Raw genomic sequence first — 24,630 nt, forward strand, 5'->3', positions numbered from 1 at the left:
AAGGTAAGGCAATAACTCTGCTTGGCTTTTTCATTTCTGTCTCAAATTACTACACGACATGTCCTACTAATATCTTTGTTACACATAGGCAGAACTTATGGCATGGTATCAAGTACAGGTGTGAAACATGTACAGCTTTACTCCTTCAGATGTTTTGGGGAGAAATGAAGGCTGGACAACTAGAGCTCTCTGCACCATCAAATCACAAGGAATTAACACATGCGCATCTTAGAGGGAAGTGGCACTGGGCACTAAATGTCAACTTTCTCACTTCTAGGACTGCGGAGCACTGCGATAAGAAGTTTGACATCACCAGTAGTGCTTCAGAGAAGTATTATAAATCAAAATTCAACACCAAGCCACATAAGGCAATATTCAGGAAAATGGCCAAAACCTTGGTCAAAGAGATACATTTAATGGAGGAAAGAAGGAAAGACAGACGTTTACGGCAGGAATTTCATTCTTAAGGTCTGGGCAGCTGAAGGCACAGCCACCACTCATAAAACAATTAAAATCAACAATGATCAAGAAGCCAGAATTTGATTTGAGTGCAGAAATCTTGGAGGGTTTTGGGGTGAGAAGAGATTACGGGAATAGGGAAAGCAAGGCCATGGAGGGACTTGTAAACTCGGATGAGAATTTTAAAATAAAAACAAAGATGAGAATTATAAAATAAATGTGTTGCTTAACTGGAAACCAGTCGAGGTCAGGGAATACAGGTAAAGGAGGGCGTATGGGTCTTGGTGGAGTAAGGATTAGCAACAGGTTTTATGGCCTTGAATTTAGAGAGGATAGAATGTGGCAGGTCAGCCAAAAGTATATTGGAATAGTGAAGTCAAGAGTAACAAATGATGATGAACAAGGGGTTCAATAGCATGTGAACAGAGGCAGGGTGGAGTAGGTGATATTACTTGGTGATGGCACAAATATGTGATTAGAAGCTCACCACATGGTCATATGTGACACCAATATTGTGACCAGTTCAGTTCATCCCCATAAAGGTACCAAGAAGAGGGATGAACTCAGTGGCTAGGGAACAGCGTTTGTGAGGGAAACAGAAGGTAATTTGGCAAACCCAGTACATAATAGGACAATATTTCTGCTGATCCATTACTTAAATGTTGGACAAACAGTCTGATAATTTAACAACAGTGGAGAAGTTGAGTGAGGTGATGGTGAAATAGAGTGAGGTATCAGCACGTGTATGTGAAAACTGATATTGGTTATGGGTGATGACACCAAGGGGCAGCACATAGATGAGAAATATGACGAGGCCAAGGATAAATCATTGGATAACCAAAGGTAATGGTTGGAGCAGGAAGAGAAGCCATTTACGGGTCTCACCCCAACAACCCAAAGATGTGCAGGGAAGGTGGATTGGCCACACTAAATTGCCCCTTAATTGGATTTAAAAAAAAAGATATAACAATTCAGAACTGATGCCACAGAGGGCCGTAAAATTGTAAATGTGACACCCTTCTTCAGAAAAGGGTGGAAAGCGAAGTCCAGCAATTACCAGACAGTCAGTTTAACCTCAATGGTGGGAAATGTCTAGAAAAGATTATCTGGGGTGAAGTTAATAGTCACATGGACAAAAATGGTTTAATTAATGAAAGTCAGCATGGATTTCCTAAGGGAAAATTGTGTTTAACTAAGTTGCTGAAACTTTTTGAAGTAGTGTAGGAGGATTGATGAGGGCAATGATTTGATGTAGTTAATGTACATGGAATTTTGAAAGGCATTTTATACAATGCCACACAATGCCCATGAGCAAAGTTAATAAAATTGTGGAAATATGAAAATAAATTGGTTGAGTGACAGGAAACAGTGAGTAGTGGCTAATGGATGTTTTTCAAGCTGGAGGAAGATTTGTAATGGAGTTCCTCAGAAGTCGGTTTTGGGAGTCTTGTTTTTCCTGATGTATATCAATGATTTTGGCCTCGGTGTGTAGGGCATAATTTCAAAATTTGGATAGGGCACAAAACTTGGAAGCATTGAGAACTGTTAAGAGGATAATTAGAACTCCGGAAATACTGAAACAAATTGTTGGAATGGGTAAAAAGGTGGCAGATGAAATTCAATGCAAATAAATGTGAAGTGATTTATTTTGGTAGGAAGAAGATGTAAGGAAAATACGAAGGGTACAACTCTACAGGGGTTGGAGAAGCAGAGGGACCCAAGTGTATAGAAATATGCATGTCACTGAACATGGCAGGGCAGGTTGATAGCACACAGTATCCCAGGATTTATTAATAGGAACATTGAGTACAAGGTTATGTTGAACCTGTATAAGTCGCTATTTCCGCCTCAGCTGACGTATCACGTCCACTTCTGGGCACTGAGAAGGATGTGAAGGCATTGAAGAGAGTGCAGAAAAGATTCCTAAGCATGGTTCCCGGGTTGCAGAACTTCAGTTATGAAGACAGAATGGAGAACTTGGGTTCTTGGAGGAAAGAAGGCTGAGAGGAGAACTTATAAAGGTTTTCAAAATCATGAGGGGTCTGGACAGAGTAGATAGAAAGAAACTGTTCCCACTCATGAAAAGATTGAGAATGAGAGGGCACAGGTTTAAATGAATTGCCAAAAAGAAGAAAAAGTGATATGAGAAAAAACTTTCACACAGCAAGTGGTTACGGTCTGGAAAGAACTGCCTGAGAGCAAGGTGGAAGCAGGTTTCATTGAAGCATTCAAAATGGGAGAAGGCAGGAGAATGGCTTTAAATGAATTGCTCATCTGTTGAGCCAGTGCAGATGTGATGGGCCAAATGGCCTCCTCGGTGCCACAACAATTCATGATTCTATGAAATGCAATCCTATCCAATTCAACAAGCATGGAAGACACATTAAGAGGATGATGTTTTGGCCGACCATGTCAATGGCTGCAGATAGATCAAGAATTGCCAGCTGTTCTGCTATGGGAATCTGAGAGGTTAATTCTCCATCAACATCCTGCTTAATCTAACTTGTGGCTGTCTCCTTCCTTCACAGTAGAATGGCTTCTCTTATACCATTCTTGCTGATAATATCAGCTTCTCAGTAACTTTCTGATCTTTAATTTTTCCCTGGTTACAAAGACGGATACTCCGGAGACAGCACTGGAGAGTTTACAGCTGTTGCATAGTCTTTCAGACAAATGAGATAGCACCGTTGCAAATGACCAACCTCCCCCAGCAACATCACATTGAACAGTCAGTTTATCAGTTCCTTTGTTGAATCTATACTATTACCAAACTATGGTAATTACTCCAGACTTGTAGCCAACCTTAGTTTCTATAAAACTTATTGAAAAGCCTCAAATCCTCCACTCTCCTTACCTGCTTTGAGGACAAGTGGGCACACTCAGCTTTTGCTGTGTGAGATGTTGAGGTTGGTAGCTTCTAGACTGATCCCTGGTATTATTGTGATTATCAGTCATCCTTTCTCTGTCTCTGAAGTCTTAAGGTGGATGATATCCATTCTTCCCTTCCTGCAGTTCAACCAAAACAATGGGTGACAAGAAGCAGAAGATGAATGATGATGAAAACTAAGGAACCCAGGAGTCACAGCTGTGTGATTCTGCCATCCTTCAAGATAGCAACACATGTCAGACCTCCGTCCATACTTCTCGGGCACCTTGCGAGTAGGACAAGGCAGATGAGACTAGGGGCACTATTTAGAAATGCTGCCAACAATGGCTTTATGTCAGCAGCAAGCTGTCAATGGACAAGGGAAACCACAGTGATAAACCACATGAAATGAAATGAAAATCGCTTATTGTCACAAGTTGACTTCAAATGAAGTTACTATGAAAAGCCCCTAGTCGCCAGATTCCGGTGCCTGTTCGGGAAGGCTGTACAGGAATAGTTCTGTAGAGAAAAAGGAACTAACCACTTCACCTCGAGGAAGCACAAGAATAGATCCCCATAGGAAATTATCATTATTTCCTCCTGAGTGTACCTCAGATGAGAGGAGGGAGCAGAGTGGGTCTGAATATCTGCTAGAACTCTGACCTTCTTAGATACAGGCAAAAGCAAATGCAGGTATCCTGTAGGTAGAATCACATCTTTAATTTTTTTACTTCCTTCAGAACTCTTTAATAAAATTTGAGGATCAGTTAATTTCTACTTTTAATAGCTAAACCTGACAACAAGTGCTGTGGCTCATTACAACTGGTGCAATATGCCTCAACTGCAGTGGTGGGTTAAGTCCAGGAAACTCCATTCACAGCATCATTCTCAGGCAGGTGTATGTAAATAAAACCATTGACAGCTAATAGACTGTCACAGAATCACAAGCAAACTTGGGAGAAAGCCCATTAAAGGGGCTGGTTTAGCTCACTCAGCTAAATCGCTGGCTTTTAAAGCAGACCAAGGCAGGCCAGCAGCACGGTTCAATTCCCGTACCAGCCTCCCCGGACAGGCGCAGGAATGTGACGACTAGGGGCTTTTCACAGTAACTTCATTGAAGCCTACTCGGGACAATAAGCGATTTTCATTTCATTCATTTCATTTCATAAAGAATCCCCACAATCTTACTCGCTAATAAAATGTCTCCACTACTAAATACTGGAAACAGTGAGAAAAACCTCTTTACCTCAGGAATAATTAGGATGTGGAACTTGCAACTCATGAGGCAAATAGCACAGATCTATTTAAAGGGATACATGGGGGAGAAAGAAATAAAAGGAGGTTTTGACAGAGTGAGATCTAGGCTATGGGCCAAATGCTGGTAAATGAGATTGGTAGGTCAAACGTTTTTCATGTGTCGGTGGAAACTCGATGGGCTGAAGGGCTTCTTCTGCACTGTATTTTCCGTGATTCTGTGAGATGAAGTGTGGGTAGGAGACTGATGTGAAGCATAAACTCCAGCAAAGGCCAGCTAAATGTCGTGCTTTTGTGCTGTAAATTCTACATAATTCTTTGAAATTCATCTCACTCTGTTGTTTTATGTATTAAGTATAGTGGACTACTGAATAAAGGTATATTTATGCTTATGAAAATTATTAGCATTGGCTCTTTAGTTTACTCTAACTAAAAAATACTTTTACTTCTTTCTTCACAAATCATAATAGCTATAAATATTGATGGGAAGACACACCGAACAATCTCCGCTGATCGAAACATAAAATCATTATCTAAGGATTCTTCACTTATTAATCAGGAAGTTATGACTAAAATTTTTTGTGAGAAGACCCCTTCTGTTCATCATGAAGCCGTACCTTGTCCATCTGTGCATGATGTTGCACCCAATCCAGCTGAAACTATCCCTCGACAAGAAGCAGGATCTGGTCCATATGACAATTTCACTAGGGCACAATATGTTCCATATGAACCTATGATGAGGGCACCATATATTCGCCATGAAGCTGTACCACTTCCATATGAACCTTTGATTAGGGCTCCATATTATCAAGAAATAATCCCTGCTCCATATGACCCTTACATTAGGGCTCCGTACTATCATCAAGAAGCCATAACTGGTCCACTTGAGCCTGTGATTATGGCCCCTGCTATTCGTACAGATCCTATTCCATATGAAACACTGATTATGGCACAACCACTTCGTCAACCACCTATGCCTGCTACATATGATTACATGACTAAAAGTTCACCTGTTCGTCAAGAGGGTTTACGTACTGCATATGATGCAAGATCATCGCCTGGTCATCAAGGAAATGCACCTTCGAGCGATGCTAAGACTATGCATGTCTACGGCTCAACTGAACATTCTCCATGTGAAACTATGTCCTCACCTACACATACAGAACCAATACCTGCTAGTTATGGCAGTAAAAACTCAGAGATTTGTCAGGAACCTGTACGGATTATGTCCCCACCTGCTTCTCAAGAGCAGTATGAAAGGAGGTCTCCAACAGTTTACCAGCAAGCAATGGCACCTGCTCCTCAAGATACTTCTCAGTATGAAAGGAAGTCCCCGACTATTTACCAACAAGCAGGGGCACCTCAATATCAGTCCCCACCTATTTATTCACAGCCTGTACCATCTCCATTTGAGTCTAAGCCTCCATCTTTCTATCAGCAAGGGGCGCCTCCTCAATATGCAAATATGGCACCAGTTGCTTACCGACCCATATCACCTCAATACAGCTCTAGGTCCCCTCCTATCTATCAATTAGCTCCAGGTGAGACGTTAGTATGTACATCTGTTCCACAAGAGACTTTGGGGCCTCTAACACCTCCACCATTTGATGGTTTGAAGATTAATCCCTCTCTCCGTCAAGAAAAGGCTCCAAGTGTTGAGATCTTACCCGTTTGTCAACCCCATTCATGTGATCAATGTAAGAAGAAGTCATCTGAATCAGGTGATGATGGGTGTGGATGTGATCTGTGTAAGAAAAAGTCATCTGCATCAGGTGATGTGTGTGGAGAACATTCATGTGATCAGTGTAAGAAGAAGTCATCTACTTGTCAAATGTTACCATCTGCTCCAAATGGTGATGATGGGTGTGGATGTGATCAGTGTAAGAAAAAGTCATCTGCATCAAGTGATGATGGGTGTGGATGTGATCTGTGTAAGAAAAAGTCATCTGCATCAGGTGATGATGTATGTGGAGAACATTCATGTGATCTGTGTAAGAAGTCATCTGCATCAAGTGATGGTGGGTGTGGATGTGATCAGTGTAAGAAAAAGCCATCTGCATCAGGTGATGATGGGGAACATTCATGTGATCTGTGTAAGAAGTCATCTGCATCAGGTGATGATGGGTGTGGATGTGATCAGTGCAAGAAGAAGTCATCTGCCTCAAGTGATGATGTGTGTGGAGAACATTCATGTGATCTGTGTAAGAATTCATCTGCATCAGGTGATGATGGGTGTGGATGCGATCTGTGTAAGAAGTCATCTGCATCAGGTGATGATGGGTGTGGATGTGATCAGTGTAAGAAGAAGTCATCTGCCTCAAGTGATGATGTGGGTGGAGAACATTCATGTGATCTGTGTAAGAAGTCATCTACATCAAGTGATGGTGGGTGTGGATGCGATCAGTGTAAGAAGAAGTCATCTGCCTCAGATGATGATATTTGTGGAGAACATTCATGTGATCAGTGTAAGAAAAAGTCATCTGAATCAGGTGATGATGGTTGTGGATGTGATCAGTGTAAGAAGAAGTCATCTGCATCAAGTGATGATGGGTGTGGAGAACATTCATGTGATCTGTGTAAGAAGTCATCTGCATCAGGTGATGATGGGTGTGGATGTGATCAGTGTAAGAAGAAGTCATCTGCATCAGGTGATGATGGGGAACATTCATGTGATCAATGTAAAAAAAAGTCTTCTACTTGTCAAATGTTACCATCTGCTCCAAATGGTGATGGCTCAACAGGTGGTGAAGAACATTCATGTGATCAATGTAAGAAAAAGTCATCTACCTGTCAACTATTCTCATCAGATTCAAGTGGTGACCCCTCACCTGTTTGTGGGGAACATTCATGTGATCAATGTAAGAAGAAGTCATCAACCTGTCAATCTGCTTCAAGTGATAATCCTTCATCCGATTGTCAAGAAGACTCATGTAATAAATGCAAAAACAAGTCATCCACCTGCTTGGTGGTTTTTTCTGCTCCGAGTGGTAATCCCTCATCGGGTGGTCAAGAAGAATCATGTGGTGGATGTAAGAATAAGTCATCTACTTGTCAACAGTCTTCACCTTCGGAGAATGATGAACCCTCAACTGGTTGTCAAGTTCCTTCATGTGATCAATGTAGCAAGACACCGTCAACCTGTCAACAGTGTTCATCTGGTCCAAGTGGTGATCCCTCAGCTAGTTGTCAAGAACCTTCATGTGGTCAATGTAAGAAGAAGTCATCCACTTGTCAACAGTCTTCACCTTCACCGAACAGTGGTCCCTCACCTGGTTGTCAAAACCCTTCATGTGGTCAATGTAAGAATATATCTTCCACTTGTCAACAGTCTTCACCTTCACCGAGCAGTGCTCCCTCATCTGGTTGTCAAGACTCTTCATGTGGTCAATGTAAGAAGCCATCAACCTGTCAGCAGTCACCTGGTCAGAGTGGTGATCGCCCATCTGATTGTCAAGACCCTTCATGTGGTGCATGTAAGAAAGTGTCATCTGCTTGTCAAGATGAAGTATCTGCTCCAAGTAACTCTTCTAGTTGTCAAGCCCATTCATGTGATCAATGCAAGAAGGTTTCATCTACTCGTCAAGATACTTCATCTGCTTCAAGTAGCTCTAGTTGTCAAGCCCATTCATGTGATCAATGCAAGAAGGTTTCATCTACTCATCAAGATTATTCATCTGCTCTAAGCACCAATGCCTCGTCTACTTGTCAAGACCATGCATGTGATCAATGTAGAAAAGTGTCATCTGCTCAAGATACTTCGTCTGCTACAAGCACCAATGCCTCAGCTGGCTGTCAAGATCATGCATGTGATCAATGTAACAAGGTTTCATCTACTCATCAAGATAATTCGTCTTCTCTCAGTACCAATGCCTCATCAGGCTGTCAAGGCCATGCATGTGATGAATGTAAAAAGGTTTCATCTACTCATCAAGATAATTCGTCTTCTCTCAGTACCAACGCCTCTTCTGGCTGTCAAGACCATGCATGTGATGAATGTAAAAAGGTTTCATCTACTCGTCAAGAGTGTTCGACTGCTGTAAGTAGCAATGCCTCATCTGGCTGTCAAGACCATGCATGTGATGAATGTAAGCTTGTGTCATCTGCGCAACAAGATCATTCAACTGCTCCAAGTGCCTCATCTAGTTGTCAAGGAAATTCATGTGATCAGTGTAAGCAAATTTCATCTACTCAAAATTGTTCAACTGCTTCAAGTAGCAATGCCTCGTCTAGTTGTCAAGACCATGCGTGTGATCAGTGTAAGAAGGTATCATCTACTCAAGATAATTCGACTGCTCTAAGCAACACTGCCTCATCTGGTTGTGGAGACCATGCATGTGACCAATGCAAAAAAGTATCATCTACTCATCAAGATAATTCGACTGCTCCAAGTGGCACTACTTCATCGAGTTGTCAAGATCCTTCATGTGGTCAATGTAATGCAATATCATCAGCATCTGCTCAACCGTATTCCACTGCTCCAAGTGGCAAATCCTCATCTGGTTGCGAAGATCCTTCATGTGGTCAATGTAAGAAGACGTCATCTACTAAACAAGATAATTCGACTGCTCCAAGTGGCAAATCCTCATCTGGTTGCGAAGATCCTTCATGTGGTCAATGTAAGAAGACGTCATCTACTAAACAAGATAATTCGACTGCTCCAAGTGGCAAATCCTCATCTGGTTGCGAAGATCCTTCATGTAGTCAATGTAAGAAGACGTCATCTACTAAACAAGATAATGCGACTGCTCCAAGTGGCAAATCCTCATCTGGTTGCAAAGATAATTCAACTGCGCCAAGTGGCAAATCCTCATCTGGCTGCCAAGATCCTGCATGTGGTCAATGTAAGAAGACGTCATCCACTAAACAAGATAATTCAACTGCGCCAAGTGGCAAATCCTCATCTGGCTGCCAAGATCCTGCATGTGGTCAATGTAAGAAGACGTCATCTACAAAACAAGATAATTTGACTGTGCCAAGTGGCAAACCTTCATCAGGTTGTCAAGATCCTGCATGTGGTCAATGTAATGCTGCATCATCTATTAAACAGGATAAATCGACTGCTCCAAGTGCTAATGCTTCATTCAGTTGTCAAGATCCTTCGTGTGATCAATGTAAGAAGGCGCCAAGTACTTCAAAAAGCAAAGTCGCAGCTACTGGCCAAGAACATTCATGTGATCTATGTAAAAAGAACTCAGCTTATGAAGAATCAAATCCATGTGGGGTCTGTAGTGAGTGTTCACAGAAACCCTCTCGACCAGATGTAGCAAGTCCTCAAGATACACAGGATCCTACATTGCAATGTTTGTATAAGGCCCCATCATCTGCCTATGGTGCATCCACTGATCCTTCAACAACATTTAGTCCACAAAATAGTATGTGTAAAGCTGCACCCTATAATCAAGGAAGTCCTGGTGGTGGTGGTGGGGGTAAAAGTGACACATTACCCACCAATAAGCCCATTTTCATGCACCTTTCCACAAAATGTTGTATTGTGAACTATAGTGATTCATCAACCTGCCTTGAACCCATAACTGTGTACCACGAATCTACCATTCATCGAGTGACAGAAATTCACTTGAAGGATGAGCCTGAAGCATCTAAAGAAGATACTGGTGAATGCTCTGCTGAAGGTGCTGCATCCAAAGACAAAAAAGCTGATGCAGCCTCACCTGCTCCTCTCTCCGAAGAAGATACATCTTGTCAAAGCTCTACAGATTCTGTATGCGGTGGGGAAGGAGGGGATGCACAGGAAAAACCATCATCCACTTGTGAAGGAGATGCTGGTAAGGAAAATGCAAATTAGATGAAGAGTGAAAGATTTGGTAAGAAGTTTTGGACATGAGAATTGAGAATGAGGAAGAGAAATTTGGCCATTCATGTTCTGCCACAGACCATTAAAATATAACTCTGCTGTCCTGGAGTAACCAGGACATAGGAAGGTTGTGGGAGGGAGCAGGGTGTTAAAAAAGTGTAGAGGACTTATCCATCAATTTGTCCAATGAAAATTCCAAATTGCAGGTGGCAAGGGTACTCATAACTAAATTCCAGTCTGTGATTTAAAATTTATCCCGTTGATTTTGATGTTGGTACAACTCCTAACAATTTAACATGTTATACTTTTGTTGCAATTTTACAGTTTAACATTCGGAAAGATAACAAAAGCATTCTAAATATGTAGACCAGTCTCCAATTATGCCATTGGAGCCCACTACAAAGTTAACGCAGGATTGATTAAAGGCAGATGCGAGGACAGAGTTCTCATAAAATGGATCCAGGATCAGAAGAGTAGTTTTATAAAAATATTTTTCTAAATATTCCTGGTGGACCTTGAGTGCTCTCTAGCTTCAGAGAGAAATATTGGGCCTTCCCTATGATGTACCGTCAATTACCACGAGACGAGAATGGTGAAACAATCGAGGCTTTATTGTACAAGATGTTGTGCCTCCTGCAGCTGGAACCAGAATGGGAGCAGCGCAGAAGAGCACACACTTTTATACACCGCCTGCTGGGAGGAGCCAGCAGGCAGAGATTTACCGTAGTACCTGTAATACACGGGCCGTGCGGTAATACATGCAATATATCACTAGTGGTGTTTACCACATTCACCCCCTGTTTAAAAAAGAGTCCAGCGGGGGTGACGAAAAATTACAGATTAAGTCTGTTGGGGGCTTTGACCCTCCGCTGCAATCGCCTCAGTTCTGGTGGTGATGTGGGCGCCGTCGTGGTCACCTGCGACTCCGGGAGCGTGTTGTCCTCGTCTTCGTCACACCTGAGTGGATCCAGTGGGAGAACGGATCCTGCTGGGGTGGGGGCTGCGGTGACGTTTGCTGGAGGGAGGGTGCGTGTCGCAGGGGTAAATGAGGCAACCGGGGGGGGGAGCGGTGTCAGATCGGGGGTCGTGGGTGAGGACCCAGTGGGTGCCAGGTCCCAGAGGGAGACTGTGTCCTGGCGCACGTCGGTGTGTGCCACGTAGGCATACTGCGGGTTTGCATGGAGGAGGTGGACTTTCTCGACCAAGGGATCCGATTTATGGCTCCGCACATGCTTCCGGAGGAGGACGGGTTCAGGAACTGTCAGCCATGTTGGGAGCGAGACCCCGGAGGTGGACATCCTGGGGAAGGAAAAACACGCGTTCGTGAGGAGTCTTATTAGTGGCGGTGCAGAGGAGCGACCGGATGGTGTGGAGCGCGTCAGGGAGCTGCTGGTAGGCGGACTTCAAGTCAACTGTGGAGAAGACTCGATACTGCGCAATCTGATTGACCATGTCAGATATGCGTGGGAGGGGATACCGGTTGATGGTCTGGCTGTAGTCAATGGCCATCCTGTGCTTCTCCATAGTCTTCACTACCATTACTTGAGCTCTCCAGGGGCTGTTGCTGGCCTCAATGATCCCCTCCTGCAGAAGCCGTTGGACCTCCGACTTGATGAAGGTCCTGTCCTGGGAACTGTACTGTCTGCTCCTAGTGGCGATGGGTTTGCAGTCCGGTGAGGTTTGCAAACAGTGATAGTGGATCGACCTTAACGGTCGTGAGGCCGCAGACCGGGGGGGGGGGGGGGTCTGCCGAATTTCAAAGTAAGGCTTTGGAGATGGCACTGAAAATCAAGACCTAGTAACAGGGCATCGCAGAGAGGGGGTAGACATAGAGCCTGAAGTTGCTGAACTCTACGCCCTGAACAGTGAGAGTCACGTCACAGTACCCCCGGATTTCCACGGAATGAGATCCGGAGGCCAGGGAGATTTTATGGGTGACGGGGAGCACCGGGAGGAAGCAGCGCCTTACCGTAGCAGGGTGGATGAAACTTTCTGTGCTCCCGGAGTCAAAGAGGCAGGTTGTCTCGTGTCCATTGATCTTTACCATTGTCGTAGCGATCACGAGGTTGTGGGGCTGAGACTGTTTCAGTGATGGAGGCGAGCTGCGGAAGATGCTGAGAGGTCCCGGGCTGATCAGTGGTGGCGGAGGTCTCAGCGGGCAGCGAACGGCCCGACGAGCAGGGGTCCTGAGGCGCAGTCCAAGGTGGCGGCGCCTACCGGGCGCACATGGTGGGCGGCATCAAAGATGGCGGACCCCACGGACTACACGTGACTTGTGGTGGAGAAGACTACACGTGACTTGTGGTGGAGGCGCCCACGGGCCGCATGTAGCTTCTGGTGGAGAAGGTGGCGACGTGCCTGGATCACACATGGGGGGTGTAGCAATGCCGGGCCTGGAAACAGCGGCGACCGACCAGGCCTGGCAAATGGAAGCAAAGTGGCCCGTCTTCCCGCACCCGTTGCAGATCACACTGTGTGCCAGGCAGCGCTGCATGGTTTGTCTGCTCTGGCCACAAAAATAACACTTGGGGCCCCCCGGAGTTGGCTGGCTGCCGTGTGGCGCAGGCTTGTGGTGAGCTCGAGTCGGCAGCTGGTGGGGCCCACGATGCCCACGAGGGTGCCGCATGGTCGGGGGTGTAGGCCTCCAGATTACGGGAGGCCACTTGTGGTGAATTAGCAAGCTGCCTAGTCTGTGCAAGATCGAGCATACCCCGTTCCAATAGTTGCTGGCGAACGTACGTAGACTTCATGCCCGTGACATAAGCATCTCTGATTAATAGTTCAGTGTGTTGGACTGCCGAAACTGCCTGGCAGTCACAGTTCCTACCGAGAATCTGTAGGGCCCGCAAGAAATCATCCAGAGTCTCCCCCGGGAGTTGCCGTCTCATGGCCAGGAAGTGCCTGGCATACACTTGATTCACCGGCTTAACGTAATGTCCCTTTAGTAACGTCATCGCTTCGGAGTAGGTGGGCGCATCCCGGATGAGGGGAAAAATTTCAGGGCTTACCAGTGAGTAGAGGACTTGGAGCTTCTGTGGGTCCGAGAGTTCTTCAGTGGCTGCTCTGAGGTAGCCTTCGAAGCAAGCTAGCCAGTGGTCGAAGGTGGACGTGGTGTTGCCTGCGTAAGGGCTCAGCTGCAGGCGATCAGGCTTGATTAGGAAGTCCATCTTTTAAAACCTTGAGCAATAAATTGATATCCCGTCAATTACCACGAGACGAGAATGGTGAAACAATCGAGGCTTTATTGCACAAGATGTTGTGCCTGCTGCAGCTGGAACCAGAATGGGAGCAGCGCAGGAGAGCACACACTTTTATACACCGACTACAGGCAGGGATTTACTGTAGTACCTGTAATACACGGGCAGTGCCGTAATACATGCAATATATCACTAGTGGTTACCACACCCTCCTATGGACTTTCCACCTCTTCTGCAAGCATGATCTCTGTCAAACAACTCCCCACCCTCATAACGACAGTGCTGGAATCCATTCCCTCTTATCCCCAGCTGCACCACCAGCCATACGATTTTAATGGCCAGACAGCTGCTTCCTGCTGATCTTCAAGCTGCTGTGGTTGGGAAAATCAACTAGTGACATGCTATTGAAGTCCGGCTGTTGAAACGATCTGGCCTTGCGCCAGTTCTATTCGCAGATGGATTGAATGCTTGATAAACTAAAGGCACTATTCAGCGGCCTCATCTCACCCGCATTAGTATCGGGACGAGGCCATTGAAACTTGTGAGTAGCCTCTTGTGAGATTTGCGATGCTTGAAATGTCTCACAAGATTTAATGGAATCTTGCAAGACGTGGTGATCTGGATCTCATCCTCCCTGGGCATGATCCAGATCTGCTTATTTAAATATATGTTCGCCGGATTCTCCAGGTGCCTGGGATTCAACGGCCGCACCTGGGAGACCGTTTAGTACTGGTCCTCACAAATGTAGACTAACCACGGCATCTGGGGGTCCCCCAGATGGAGATCCCTGGGTGGTCGGGGACAGGGCAGGGTGGCACCCTGGCACCAGGTTGGCGCTGCCAGTGATCGGGCCCGGGAGGCCTCACCAAGGACGGTGGGGTGAGGGGGCCTCCCCAAGGCCGGTGGGGTGAGGGGGATCACAAACTGTGCAAGGGGGTGGGCAGCCTTTCAAAATGGCACCCTGATCTGCGAGGAGCCTTTCTTGCTCTTAAGTGCGGCCTCGGCAGAGAAAATCTCCCTGTGGCCCAAAACAAAAACGGCAAATGCCGTTGAATAGCACAATGTTTGTCGAATCTGCAGCCGCCAAGAAACACCCCACTAAATGCGCCCAAAGTCAAACACAGAAATTTTTTGGGTGAATCGCACCAAAGTCAATTTAGAGTTAGACATTGCAGTTCATCCAAACAAAATGTTATTCCTTTGTTCCAACTTTGGTATTTAATATAACGTTAGGAAAAATGGAAAAAGAATTGCAAAAGGATTGAATATGGGAAGATTAAAACATTTTTACTTGAAATAGGTAGGAGTGAACCTTTGAAATTACAGATAAAAGCAAATTACTGTGGATGCTGGAATCCGAGACAAAAAGAGGAAATGCTGGACAATCTCAGCAGGTCTGACAGCGTCTGTGGAGAGAGAAGCGGGGCTAACGTTTCAAGTCAGGATGACTCTTTGTCAAAGCTGGTGATGAGATTGTCCAGCATTTCCTGTTTTTACTTTGGAACTACAGATTCTATACATGCAAAAAATATAAATGTTTATTTTTGTAACATCACAGAACTGTAGCTGCAAATATACATGCAAAATTAGCAAGAAAGGGGAAGAAGAGGCTGCTTGCAGCAGGGTCTTGATATCAGACGGCCAATTGCAATATCTTCCACAAAAACAAAATGTACCCTTTATCAAGAATGTGGATTCTATTCTCATCTTGGAGCTGAAGTTCTACGCATGCTGAGGCTCTGCTGGATTAAGCTAATTATTTAAGCAATATGAGACAACCTTCTTGACAGGGCTTCATTGACAATTGGATTTAAGTTTGAAGTCATAAGCACATTGTTATGTACCCATGCCTTGGCTCACATGCTGCCGAAAACCTCATCCATGCCTTTGTTACTTCTAGATTTGACTATACGAAAGATATCGTAGGTAGGTAGGAAAAGGGGTGTGGATGTAATAAACAAGTTTAGGGAGTTAGGCTGGAAGTTAAAAGCCAGGTCAGACAGAGTTGTCATCTCTGGTTTGTTGCCGGTGCCACGTGATAGTGAGGCTAGGAACAGGGAGAGAGTGCAGTTGAACACGTGGCTGCAGGAATGGTGTAGGAGGGAGGGCTTCAGGTATTTGGATAATTGGAGCAAATTCTGGGGAAGGTGGACGAGCAGGACGGGTTGCATCTGAACCAGAGGGACACCAATATCCTGGGAGGGAGGTTTTCTAGTACTCTTCTGGAGGGTTTAAACTAATTTGGCAGGGGAATGGGAACCGGATTTGTATCCCAGCAACTAAGGTAGCTGATATTCAGGACGCCAAAGCATGTAGTGAAGCAGTGGGGAAGGTAACACCGACAAAGGAGAGTAATTGCAAGCACAGAGATGGGTTGAAGTGTGTATACTTCAATGCAAGAAGCATCAGGAATAAGGTGGGTGAACTTAAGACATGGATCGGTACTTGGGACTACGATGTGGTGGCCATCACGGAAACTTGGATAGAAGAGGGGCAGAAATGGTTGATGGAGGTCCCTGGTTATAGATGCTTCAATTAGATTAGGGAGGGTGGTAAAAGAGGTGGGGGGGTGGCATTGTTAATTAGAGATAGTATAACAGCTGCAGAAAGGCAGTTCGAGGAGGATCTGCCAGGTAGTATGGGTTGACGTCAGAAATAGGAAAGGAGCAGTCACCTTATTGGGAGTTTTCGTGTGTTGCGACGGTTACATGTTATGTTGAATTGTATGGGTTGGATTGTTGGGTTTGGTTTTTTATTCTCTGTGACTGGGTGGAAGGGGAGGAAAAGTCTTGGCAGGGGGAGCCACCCGCACTAGCTAGCTAAAGTCAGTCAGCTAGTGAACGGAGGTGAGAGGAGAGGAGGGCTACGGACGTTGGAGCCTGGATAGCAGGCGTCAATGGGCCTACGAGGCGAGCGAGAGGGGGGGAGGAAGGGTTGGATGCTGGGGGATGTTGTTTCTGGGGGAAAGGTAGGGGGGGTTTTCGGGAGGGGGGGAAGGGGTTCGATGTTAACAATGGACAGGGGCGGGTCAGGCTTATGGGGCAGGGCCCGGCGGTGTGTTGCTGGTGGATAAGAAAGGTGGGGGGGGGGGGTGAGAGACCCCCAGTAAGGATAGTTACGTGGAACGTGAGAGTGCTAGGAGGTCCGGTCAAGAGGTCAGGGGTGCTTGCGCATCTTAAAAGTCTGAAAGCCGATGTGGCAATGCTGCAGGAGACTCACTTGAGGGTGAAGGACCAGGTGAGACTTAAAAAGGATTGGGTTAGCCAAGTGTTTCACTCTGGATTTGATGGAAGGGCTCGAGGGGTAGCAGTGTTGGTCAGTGATGTACCATCGATTGTACGCGAGGCGAGTGATTTACCAAAGTCTGGCTTTAATTGACTAGAACACAGCTCTGCGATCGTCTACAATGGAAAGGGACGATCGTCAGGCGTCTGAGCATTTATACCTCGTTAATAGAGGCGTGGTGAACTCAGCCTCTCGGCCAATCGGTCGAGAGGCACATGACCGACCAGGGCCAATGGTAAGCCGACGTTCTGGCCCAATGGCAGACGAATATGCAGATCATATCACCACATTCACCCCTTACGGAGAAGGAAGGCGGGGGGGGGGACTGGTGATATGAGTAGCCGTCGGGAGAATAATTTTCTCTCCGTACCCTTATCGAATTTGGGGGCTTCCCACTGGCCCAGACATAACGATATTTACAAAAAGAAAGTCCATGGGGCTGTAGAACTCTGGAAGGATTCGATCAGTCTTTTGGTGGTCCTTGACGTCCTGGCCGAACGCCGCAGTGGAGGAGTTGTCGTCGGATCGGCTGATGGTCCTGCTGATGTCCTGGAGTCCGGGAGCGATAGACTTCGAGTAGTCTCCGTCACCTGAGCTGGCCGCGGAGACGCCATGGATGAGGGATGGGGAAGCTGAGTGGGGTGCTGGGGTGAAAAAGGGGAGGGGGGGTCTGTGGTGGGGGGGCCGCACGCCGGCGGGTGCCAGGTCCCTGAGGGAGACCGTGTCCTGCCGACCGTCGGGGTACTCCACATACGCGTACTGCGGGTTAGCGTGGAGTAGCTGGACATGCTCCACCAACGGATCGGACTTGTGCACCCGCACATGCTTCCGGAGCAAGATGGGCCCGGGGGTGACCAGCCACGTCAGGAGAGGGGATCCGGAGGACGACTTCCTGGGGAAAACAAGAAGACGCTCATGAGGGGTCTGATTAGTTGCAGTACAGAGGAGTGAGTGGATAGAGTGCAGGGCATCGGGGATCACCTCTTGCCATCGGGAAATAGGGAGATTTCTGGACCGGAGGGCCAGTAGTATGGTCTTCCAGATGGTACCATTCTCCCGCTCGACCTGTTCGTTACCCCGAGGGCTATAGCTGGTCGTCCTGCTAGAGGCGATGCCCCTGTCGAGCAGGAATTGACGCAGCTCGTCGCTCATAAATGAGGACCCCCGATCGCTGTGTATGTACGCGGGGTAGCTGAACAGTGAGAAGATGGAGAGTAGGGCCTTAATGACGGTCGATGTGGTCATGTCGGGACAGGGAATGGCGAAGGGGAAGCAGGAGTGTTCGTCGATAACCGCCAGGAAGTAAATGTTGCGGTTGTTAGAGGGAAGGGGCCCCTTGAAGTCAATGCTAAGACGTTCGAAGGGGCGGGATGCTTTGATCAGGTGTGCGCGCTCGGGGCGGTAGAAGTGCGGTTTGCACTCGGCGCAGATGTGGCAGTCACAGGTTACTGACCTGACTTCCTCGATGGAGTAGGGCAGGTTGCGGGCCTTAATGAAATGGTGTAGGCGGGTCACCCCTGGATGGCAGAGGTCTGCGTGGAGGGAGCGGAGGTGGTCTGTCTGCGCGCTGGCGCAGGTACCGCGGGACAGGGCATCAGGAGGCTCATTGAGCTTCCCAGGACGATACAAGATATCATAGTTGTACGTGGACAACTCGATCCGCCACCGTAAAATCTTGTCATTTTTGATCTTGCCCCTTTGTGCATTATCAAACATGAAGGCTACTGACCGTTGGTCTGTGAGGAGGGTAAACCTCCTGCCGGCCAAATAGTGCCTCCAATGTCGCATGGCTTCGACTATGGCCTGGGCTTCCTTTTCCACAGAGGGGTGGCGGAGTTCGGGAGCCTGGAGAGTTCTGGAGAAGAAGGCCACGGGTCAGCCCGCTTGGTTCAGGGTGGCCGCCAGAGCTACTTCTGATGCATCGCTCTTGACCTGGAAGGGGAGGGCCTCGTCGATGGCGCGCATCGTGGCCTTTGCGATGTCCGCTTTGATGCGGCTAAAGGCCTGGCAGGCCTCTGTCGACGGCGGGAAGGTCGTGGTTTGCATGAGGGGACGGGCCCTGTCAGCGTAATTGGGAACCCATTGGGCGTAGTATGCGAAGAACCCCAGGCAGCGTTTGAGGGATTTGGGGGTATTGGGGAGAGGGAGTTCCATCAGGGGGCGCATGTGTTCGGGGTCGGGGCCTATCACTCCGTTACGCACTACGTAGCCGAGGATGGCTAGGCGGTCGGTGCTAAACACGCATTTATCCTTATTGTACGTGAGGTTAAGGAGTTTTGCGGTTTGGAGGAATTTCTGGAGGTTGACGTCATGGTCCTGCTGGTCGTGGCCGCAGATGGTGACATTATCAAGATACGGGAAGGTAGCCTGTAATCCGTACTTGTCGACCATTCGGTCCATCTCCCGTTGGAAGACCGAGACCCCATTTGTGACACCAAACGGAACCCTAAGGAAGTGGTAGAGGCGCCCATCAGCCTCGAACGCGGTGTACAGTCGGTCACTCGCGCGGATGGGGAGCTGGTGGTAAGCGGACTTAAGGTCCACAGTGGAGAAGACCGTGTATGTCGCGATCTCGTTTACCATGGTAGAAATACGGGGGAGAGGATACGCGTCCAGTTGTGTAAACCGATTGATGGTTTGGCTATAATCGATGACCATCCGGTTTTTCTCCCCCGTCCGGACCACCAGCACTTGGGCTCGCCAGGGGCTGTTGCTGGCCTCGATGACCCCTTCCGTCAGCAACCTCTAGACCTCGGACCTGATGAAGGATCGGTCCTGGGCGCTGTACCGTCTGCTCCGTGTGGCGACGACCTTGCGTGGCAGACCTGGAAGTCGGTGGCCAGGAGGTCTGTTCCCCAAGATGGCAGCGCCCAGTATCCGCACGTGGGGTCGGGGCCCCAAGATGGCGACGCCCAGGACCCGCACGTGGGGTCGACAGCCCAAGATGGCGGCGCCCAGGAAGCCCTCGTGGCCGCTGGTGGCGGAGCTAGCGTTGCCGGCGCTGCGAGCTGATGAGGTGAGGCGCGCAGTTCGGCTCCAGGAGGTGAGTTAGGTGCATCAGCTGTGGGGATGCGCAGGCCAGCTCCAGGAGGTGAGTTAGGTGCATCAGCTGTGGGGACGCGCAGGCCGGCTCCAGGAGGTGAGTTAGATGCATCAGCTGCGGGAGGAGGTAAGACGCGCAGGCCGGGGGCGGGGGGAGCAGAGTCGCGCTGCGGGCAGGCAGGGACCGGGGGGCTCGGAGAGGCGAGCCGGTCGGGTGCCGGGGCCCGGGGGCGGGGGGGAGAAACGTGCGGGGCAGGCCGGCAGAGGCCTGGAGGGGCCGGGGAGGTGCGCTTGTCTGCCCGCGGGGCGCGAGTCGGGAGCGGCTGGGGCGGCCCTGGGGGAGAGAGAGAGGCACAAAGGCCGTTCACAGAGGCCTGGGGGCGGGGGGGAGAGTGCTGTGCAGCTTCCAGAAGTGCTGCAGCCAGCGTTTTGGCCTGGCAAACCGTGGAGTAGTGGCCCTTCTTCCCGCAGCTCTTACAGAGGGCGGAGCGGGCTGGGCAGCGCGAGCGAGGGTGTTTAGCGTACCCGCAAAAGTAGCAGCGGGGCCCCGCGGATTTATCGGGGCGCCCCGCGGCACAAGCCTGAGGGAGGCCGGGAGCGGCGGGTGGGAAGCGTGCCAGGAGGCGGCCTGGCCAGGGTCATAGGTGCGAGCGCTTAGATCTGCGACCTCCAGGGAGGCGGAGAGAGTCAGCGTCTCAGTTAAACTGAGTTCGTCTCTTTCCAGCATCCGCTGGCGGATCACGGGAGACAGCCACGTAAGCGTCTCTGATGAGTAGCTCCATGTGCTGTGTAGCACCGCTACACAGGCGCAACCTCTCCCCAGGGCATAGAGGGCCCGGGCGTATTGGTCTAGAGACTCACCTGGTGGCCAGGAGATGTCGAATACCCTGTTAACCGGTTTGATGAATTGTCCTTTTAGCTTTTGTATAGCGTCATCATAATCCGTTTCCTCTTTGAATATTGCGTAAGCGTCAATACCCACGCTGGAATGGAGGACGTGCAGCTTCTGTGCCCCGGTAGGGGGGGGGGGGGGGGGTGGTTGTAGATGCTAGGAACCCTTCGAGGCAAGTCAGCCAGAGTTGGAAAAGTTCTGCAGAGTTCGGAGTTTGCGGGCTGATGCGGAGGCATTCGGGCTTGATGCGGAACTCCATCTTCAAAGTCGTAGTCAATTAAATTGATGTACCATCGATTGTACGCGAGGCGAGTGATTTACCAAAGTCTGGCTTTAATTGACTAGAACACAGCTCTACGATCGTCTACAATGGAAAGGGACGATCGTCAGGCGTCTGAGCATTTATACCTCGTTAATAGAGGCGTGGTTAACTCAGCCTCTCGGCCAATCGGTCGAGAGGCACATGACCGACCAGGGCCAATGGTAGACGAGTATGCAGATCATATCACCACAGTCAGCAAAAGGGTACGTTTCCAGATGGAGAAGGTAGTGGCAGATCAGGGGGGTAGATATGTGATTGTGGCCGGGGCGCTGGACGGGTGATTAGTGACGCTGTTAAGTGTATACGGTCCCAACTGGGACGATGCGGGATTTGCGAGGAAGATGTTTGGAGCTATTCCTGGCTTGGCCACATACAAGCTGTTTGTAGGGGGGGGGGGACTGGAACCTGGTGCAGGAGCCAAGGTTGGACAGATCACGGCCGCGCTCGCTGGTCCCATCAGGGGGGGCAAAGGCGCTAGCTGGGCTAATGGTGGAAATGGGAGGGGTGGACCCTTGGAGGTACCTGCACCCAAGGGAACGGGAGTACTCGTTTTTCTCAGCAGTCCATAGGGTATACTCGCGGATTGACTTTTTTGTGGTGGGGAAGGCTTTGCTGGCTGGGGTTAAGGGGTCGGAATACTCGGCAATTGCTGTATCAGATCATGCTCCGCATTGGGTGGATATGGTGCTGGAGAAGGGGGTAGTGCAGAGGCCAGGGTGGAAACTGGATGTGGGGCTTTTGGGGCAAGTGTTCTGTGAGAAAATTGAAAAGGTAATTAAGGAATATGTAAGATTCAACTGTACGGGTGAGGTGTCAATGGCAGTCGTCTGGGAGGCTCTAAAGGCGGTAGTGAGGGGTGAGGTAATTTAGTTTAAGGCCAGGGTGGACAAAGAGGAGAGGTTGGAGCGGCAGAGGGTAATAGATGAGATGTTGGAGGCAGATAGGAGTTATGCGGAGGATGGGGACCCAGCGATTCTGGGAAAGAGGAAGGAACTACAGCAAGCTTCGACCGACTATCTACCAGGAAGGCGGTGGGCCAACTGAGGCGAGCGAGGGGTGCAGTTTATGAGCATGGAGACAAGGCGGAGCGTGTGTTAGCAGGTCAGGTCCGGAGGGAGGCAGCAGCAAGGGAAATTCCTCAGGTAAGGGATAGGGCCGGGAAGTTGGAGGTGGCTCCGGAGCTGATTAACAAGGTTTTTGAGGAATTCTACGAGAGGTTGTACAGGTCAGAGCCACCTGTACAGGTCGGAGACCGTGAGATGCAGGAGTTTCTAGATGGGTTGGAGTACCCGAGGCTAGGGGAGGGAGACAAGGCTACATTAGGAGGAGCAATACTGGAGCAGGAGATAAAAGACGCGATTGGGAGGATGCAGTCGGGGAAGATGGCAGGGCCGGATGGGTTTCTGGTGGAATATTATAAAAAATGTAAGGATAAGTTGGCACCCCTGATGGTAGGGATGTTTGAAGAGACGATAGGGAAGGGAGTGCTACCGCAAACCTTGGGGCAGGCATCGATTTCACTGTTGGTTAAAAAGGATAAGGATCCGACGGAGTGTGGGTCGTATAGGCCCATTTCACTTCTTAATGTAGACGCAAAGGTATTGGCAAAGGTACTGGCGGGTAGGCTGGAGGGGTGCCTCCCGAGGTGAGGATCAGACAGGGTTCGTGAAAGGGAGGCAGCTGTTTTTGAACATTAGGAGGGTCTTGAACGTCGTTATGGCACCGGCGGAAGGGAAGGAAACAGAGGTGGTGGTGGCACTGGACGCCGAGAAGGCGTTTGATCGGGTGGAATGGGGGTACCTGATGGCAGTGCTGGAACGGTTTGGGATTGGACCAAGATTTGTGAACTGGGTAAAGTTATATAAGGAGCCGAAGGCGAGTGTCCGCACGAACACTATCAGTTCGAGATACTTCTCTCTCCACCGTGGGACGAGGCAGGGATGTCCTATGTACCCCCCTGCTGTTTGCGCTTGCGATTGAGCCGTTGGCCATTGCGTTAAGAAGTTCGGGAGCATGGAAAGGAATAATGAGGGGGGGGATAGAGCATAGGGTGTCCTTGTATGCCGACGACTTGCTGCTGTATGTGTCGGAACCGAGTGCGTCGATAGGAGGAATATTGGAGTTGCTGCAGGTATTTGGGTCTTTCTCTGGGTACAAGCTGAACTTGGACAAGAGTGAGTATTTCGTGGTGTCTCAACCAGGGGTGGGGGCAGGGGTGGGGGGGCTGCCATTCCGGAGGGCAGGGACTCACTTTAGGTATTTGGGAGTGCAGGTTGCCCGGGAGTTGCAGATACAACATTTCTAGTTTGGTGGGGAGAGTGAAAGCTGACCTGGCGAGGTGGGATGGTCTCCCTCTGTCACTGGCGGGTCGGGTGCAGGCGGTTAAAATGAATGTGTTACCGCGATTTCTGTTTATTTTTCAATGCCTACCGATTTTCCTGCCAAAGGCTTTTTTCAGGGAGATTGAGGGAAGGATTACCTCGTTTATATGGGGAGGGAAGGTGGCCAGAGTGAGGAAGGTGCTCCTACAGAGAGGAAGGCAGGCAGGGGGTTTGGGTCTCCCGAACCTGATGTACTACTACTGGGCGGCGAATGTGGAGCTGGGTCAGAGGGGTTGATTCCCATTGGGTCAGAATGGAGGAAAGTTCGTGCAGGGGGTCGGGGCTGAAGGCACCAGCAACGGCCCCGCTCCCGATAGCTCCGGGGAAATACTCGGGGAGTCCGGTAGTAATAGCCTCATTGAAAATCTGGAGGCAGTTTCGCCAACACTTCAGGTTGGGGGCAGGGTCGAGGGAAATGCCGATCCGGGAGAACCACAGATTTGAGCCAGAGAGGTGGGACGGAAACTTTCGGGATTGGGAAGAGAAGGGGATGAAGACTTTAAAAGATTTGTTTCCTCGGGGTCGATTTGCAGGATTGAGGGAGCTGGAAGCAAAGTATGGGCTGGAACAGGGAGAAGTGTTTAGGTATTTGGAGGTTCGGGACTTTGCTAGGAAGGAGATACAGAGTGTCTGGGAGGAACCGGCCTCCACGTTGTTGGAGGAGGTGCTGGCGGCAAGTGGACTGGAGTAGGGGACAGTGTCAGCGGTATACGGAGCTATGTTGGAAAAGGATAAGGCACCACTGGAGGGGATCAAAGCGAAGTGGGAGGAAGAATTGGGAGAGGTTATAGAGGAGGGGGTCTGGTGTGAGGTGCTCCGGAGAGTGAATGCCTCCACCTCGTGTGCGAGGTTGGGGCTGATACAGCTGAAGGTGGTATACAGAGCACACCTCACAAGGGCGAGGATGAGCCGATTCTTTGAAGGGGTAGAAGATGTGTGTGAACGTTGCCGGGGGAGGGGGGGGGGGGGCGCAAATCATGTTCATATGTTTTGGTCCTGTCCAAAGCTTGGGGAGTACTGGAAGGAGGTGTTTAGGGTCATTTCCAAGGTGGTGCATGTGAAACTGGACCAGGGTCCCCGGGAGGCCATATTCGGGGTGTCGGAGGATCAGCCAGGGTTG

At 49.1% G+C, this 24,630-nt stretch overlaps 1 protein-coding gene across 5 annotated transcripts in view; it reads left to right on the top strand.

Moving 5' to 3' along the window:
• LOC119972206 (uncharacterized protein YMR317W-like) overlaps positions 1–24,630 on the top strand; it is a 106,118-nt gene that overhangs the window by 58,845 nt on the left and 22,643 nt on the right. The window contains exons 5-6 of one of the 5 annotated variants that reach the window (XM_038808554.1): positions 5,050–9,078; positions 9,169–10,362. In XM_038808554.1, coding sequence (XP_038664482.1) covers positions 5,050–9,078; positions 9,169–10,362 — 5,223 coding nt within the window. Of the gene's footprint in view, positions 1–5,049; positions 10,363–24,630 lie in introns of all 5 variants that reach the window. The other 4 variants (XM_038808553.1, XM_038808556.1, XM_038808555.1 and 1 more) reach the window with 4 other exon arrangements.

This window comes from Scyliorhinus canicula, chromosome 10, assembly GCF_902713615.1.
Source record: "Scyliorhinus canicula chromosome 10, sScyCan1.1, whole genome shotgun sequence".
In the NCBI taxonomy this organism is placed as follows: Eukaryota; Metazoa; Chordata; class Chondrichthyes; order Carcharhiniformes; family Scyliorhinidae; genus Scyliorhinus; species Scyliorhinus canicula.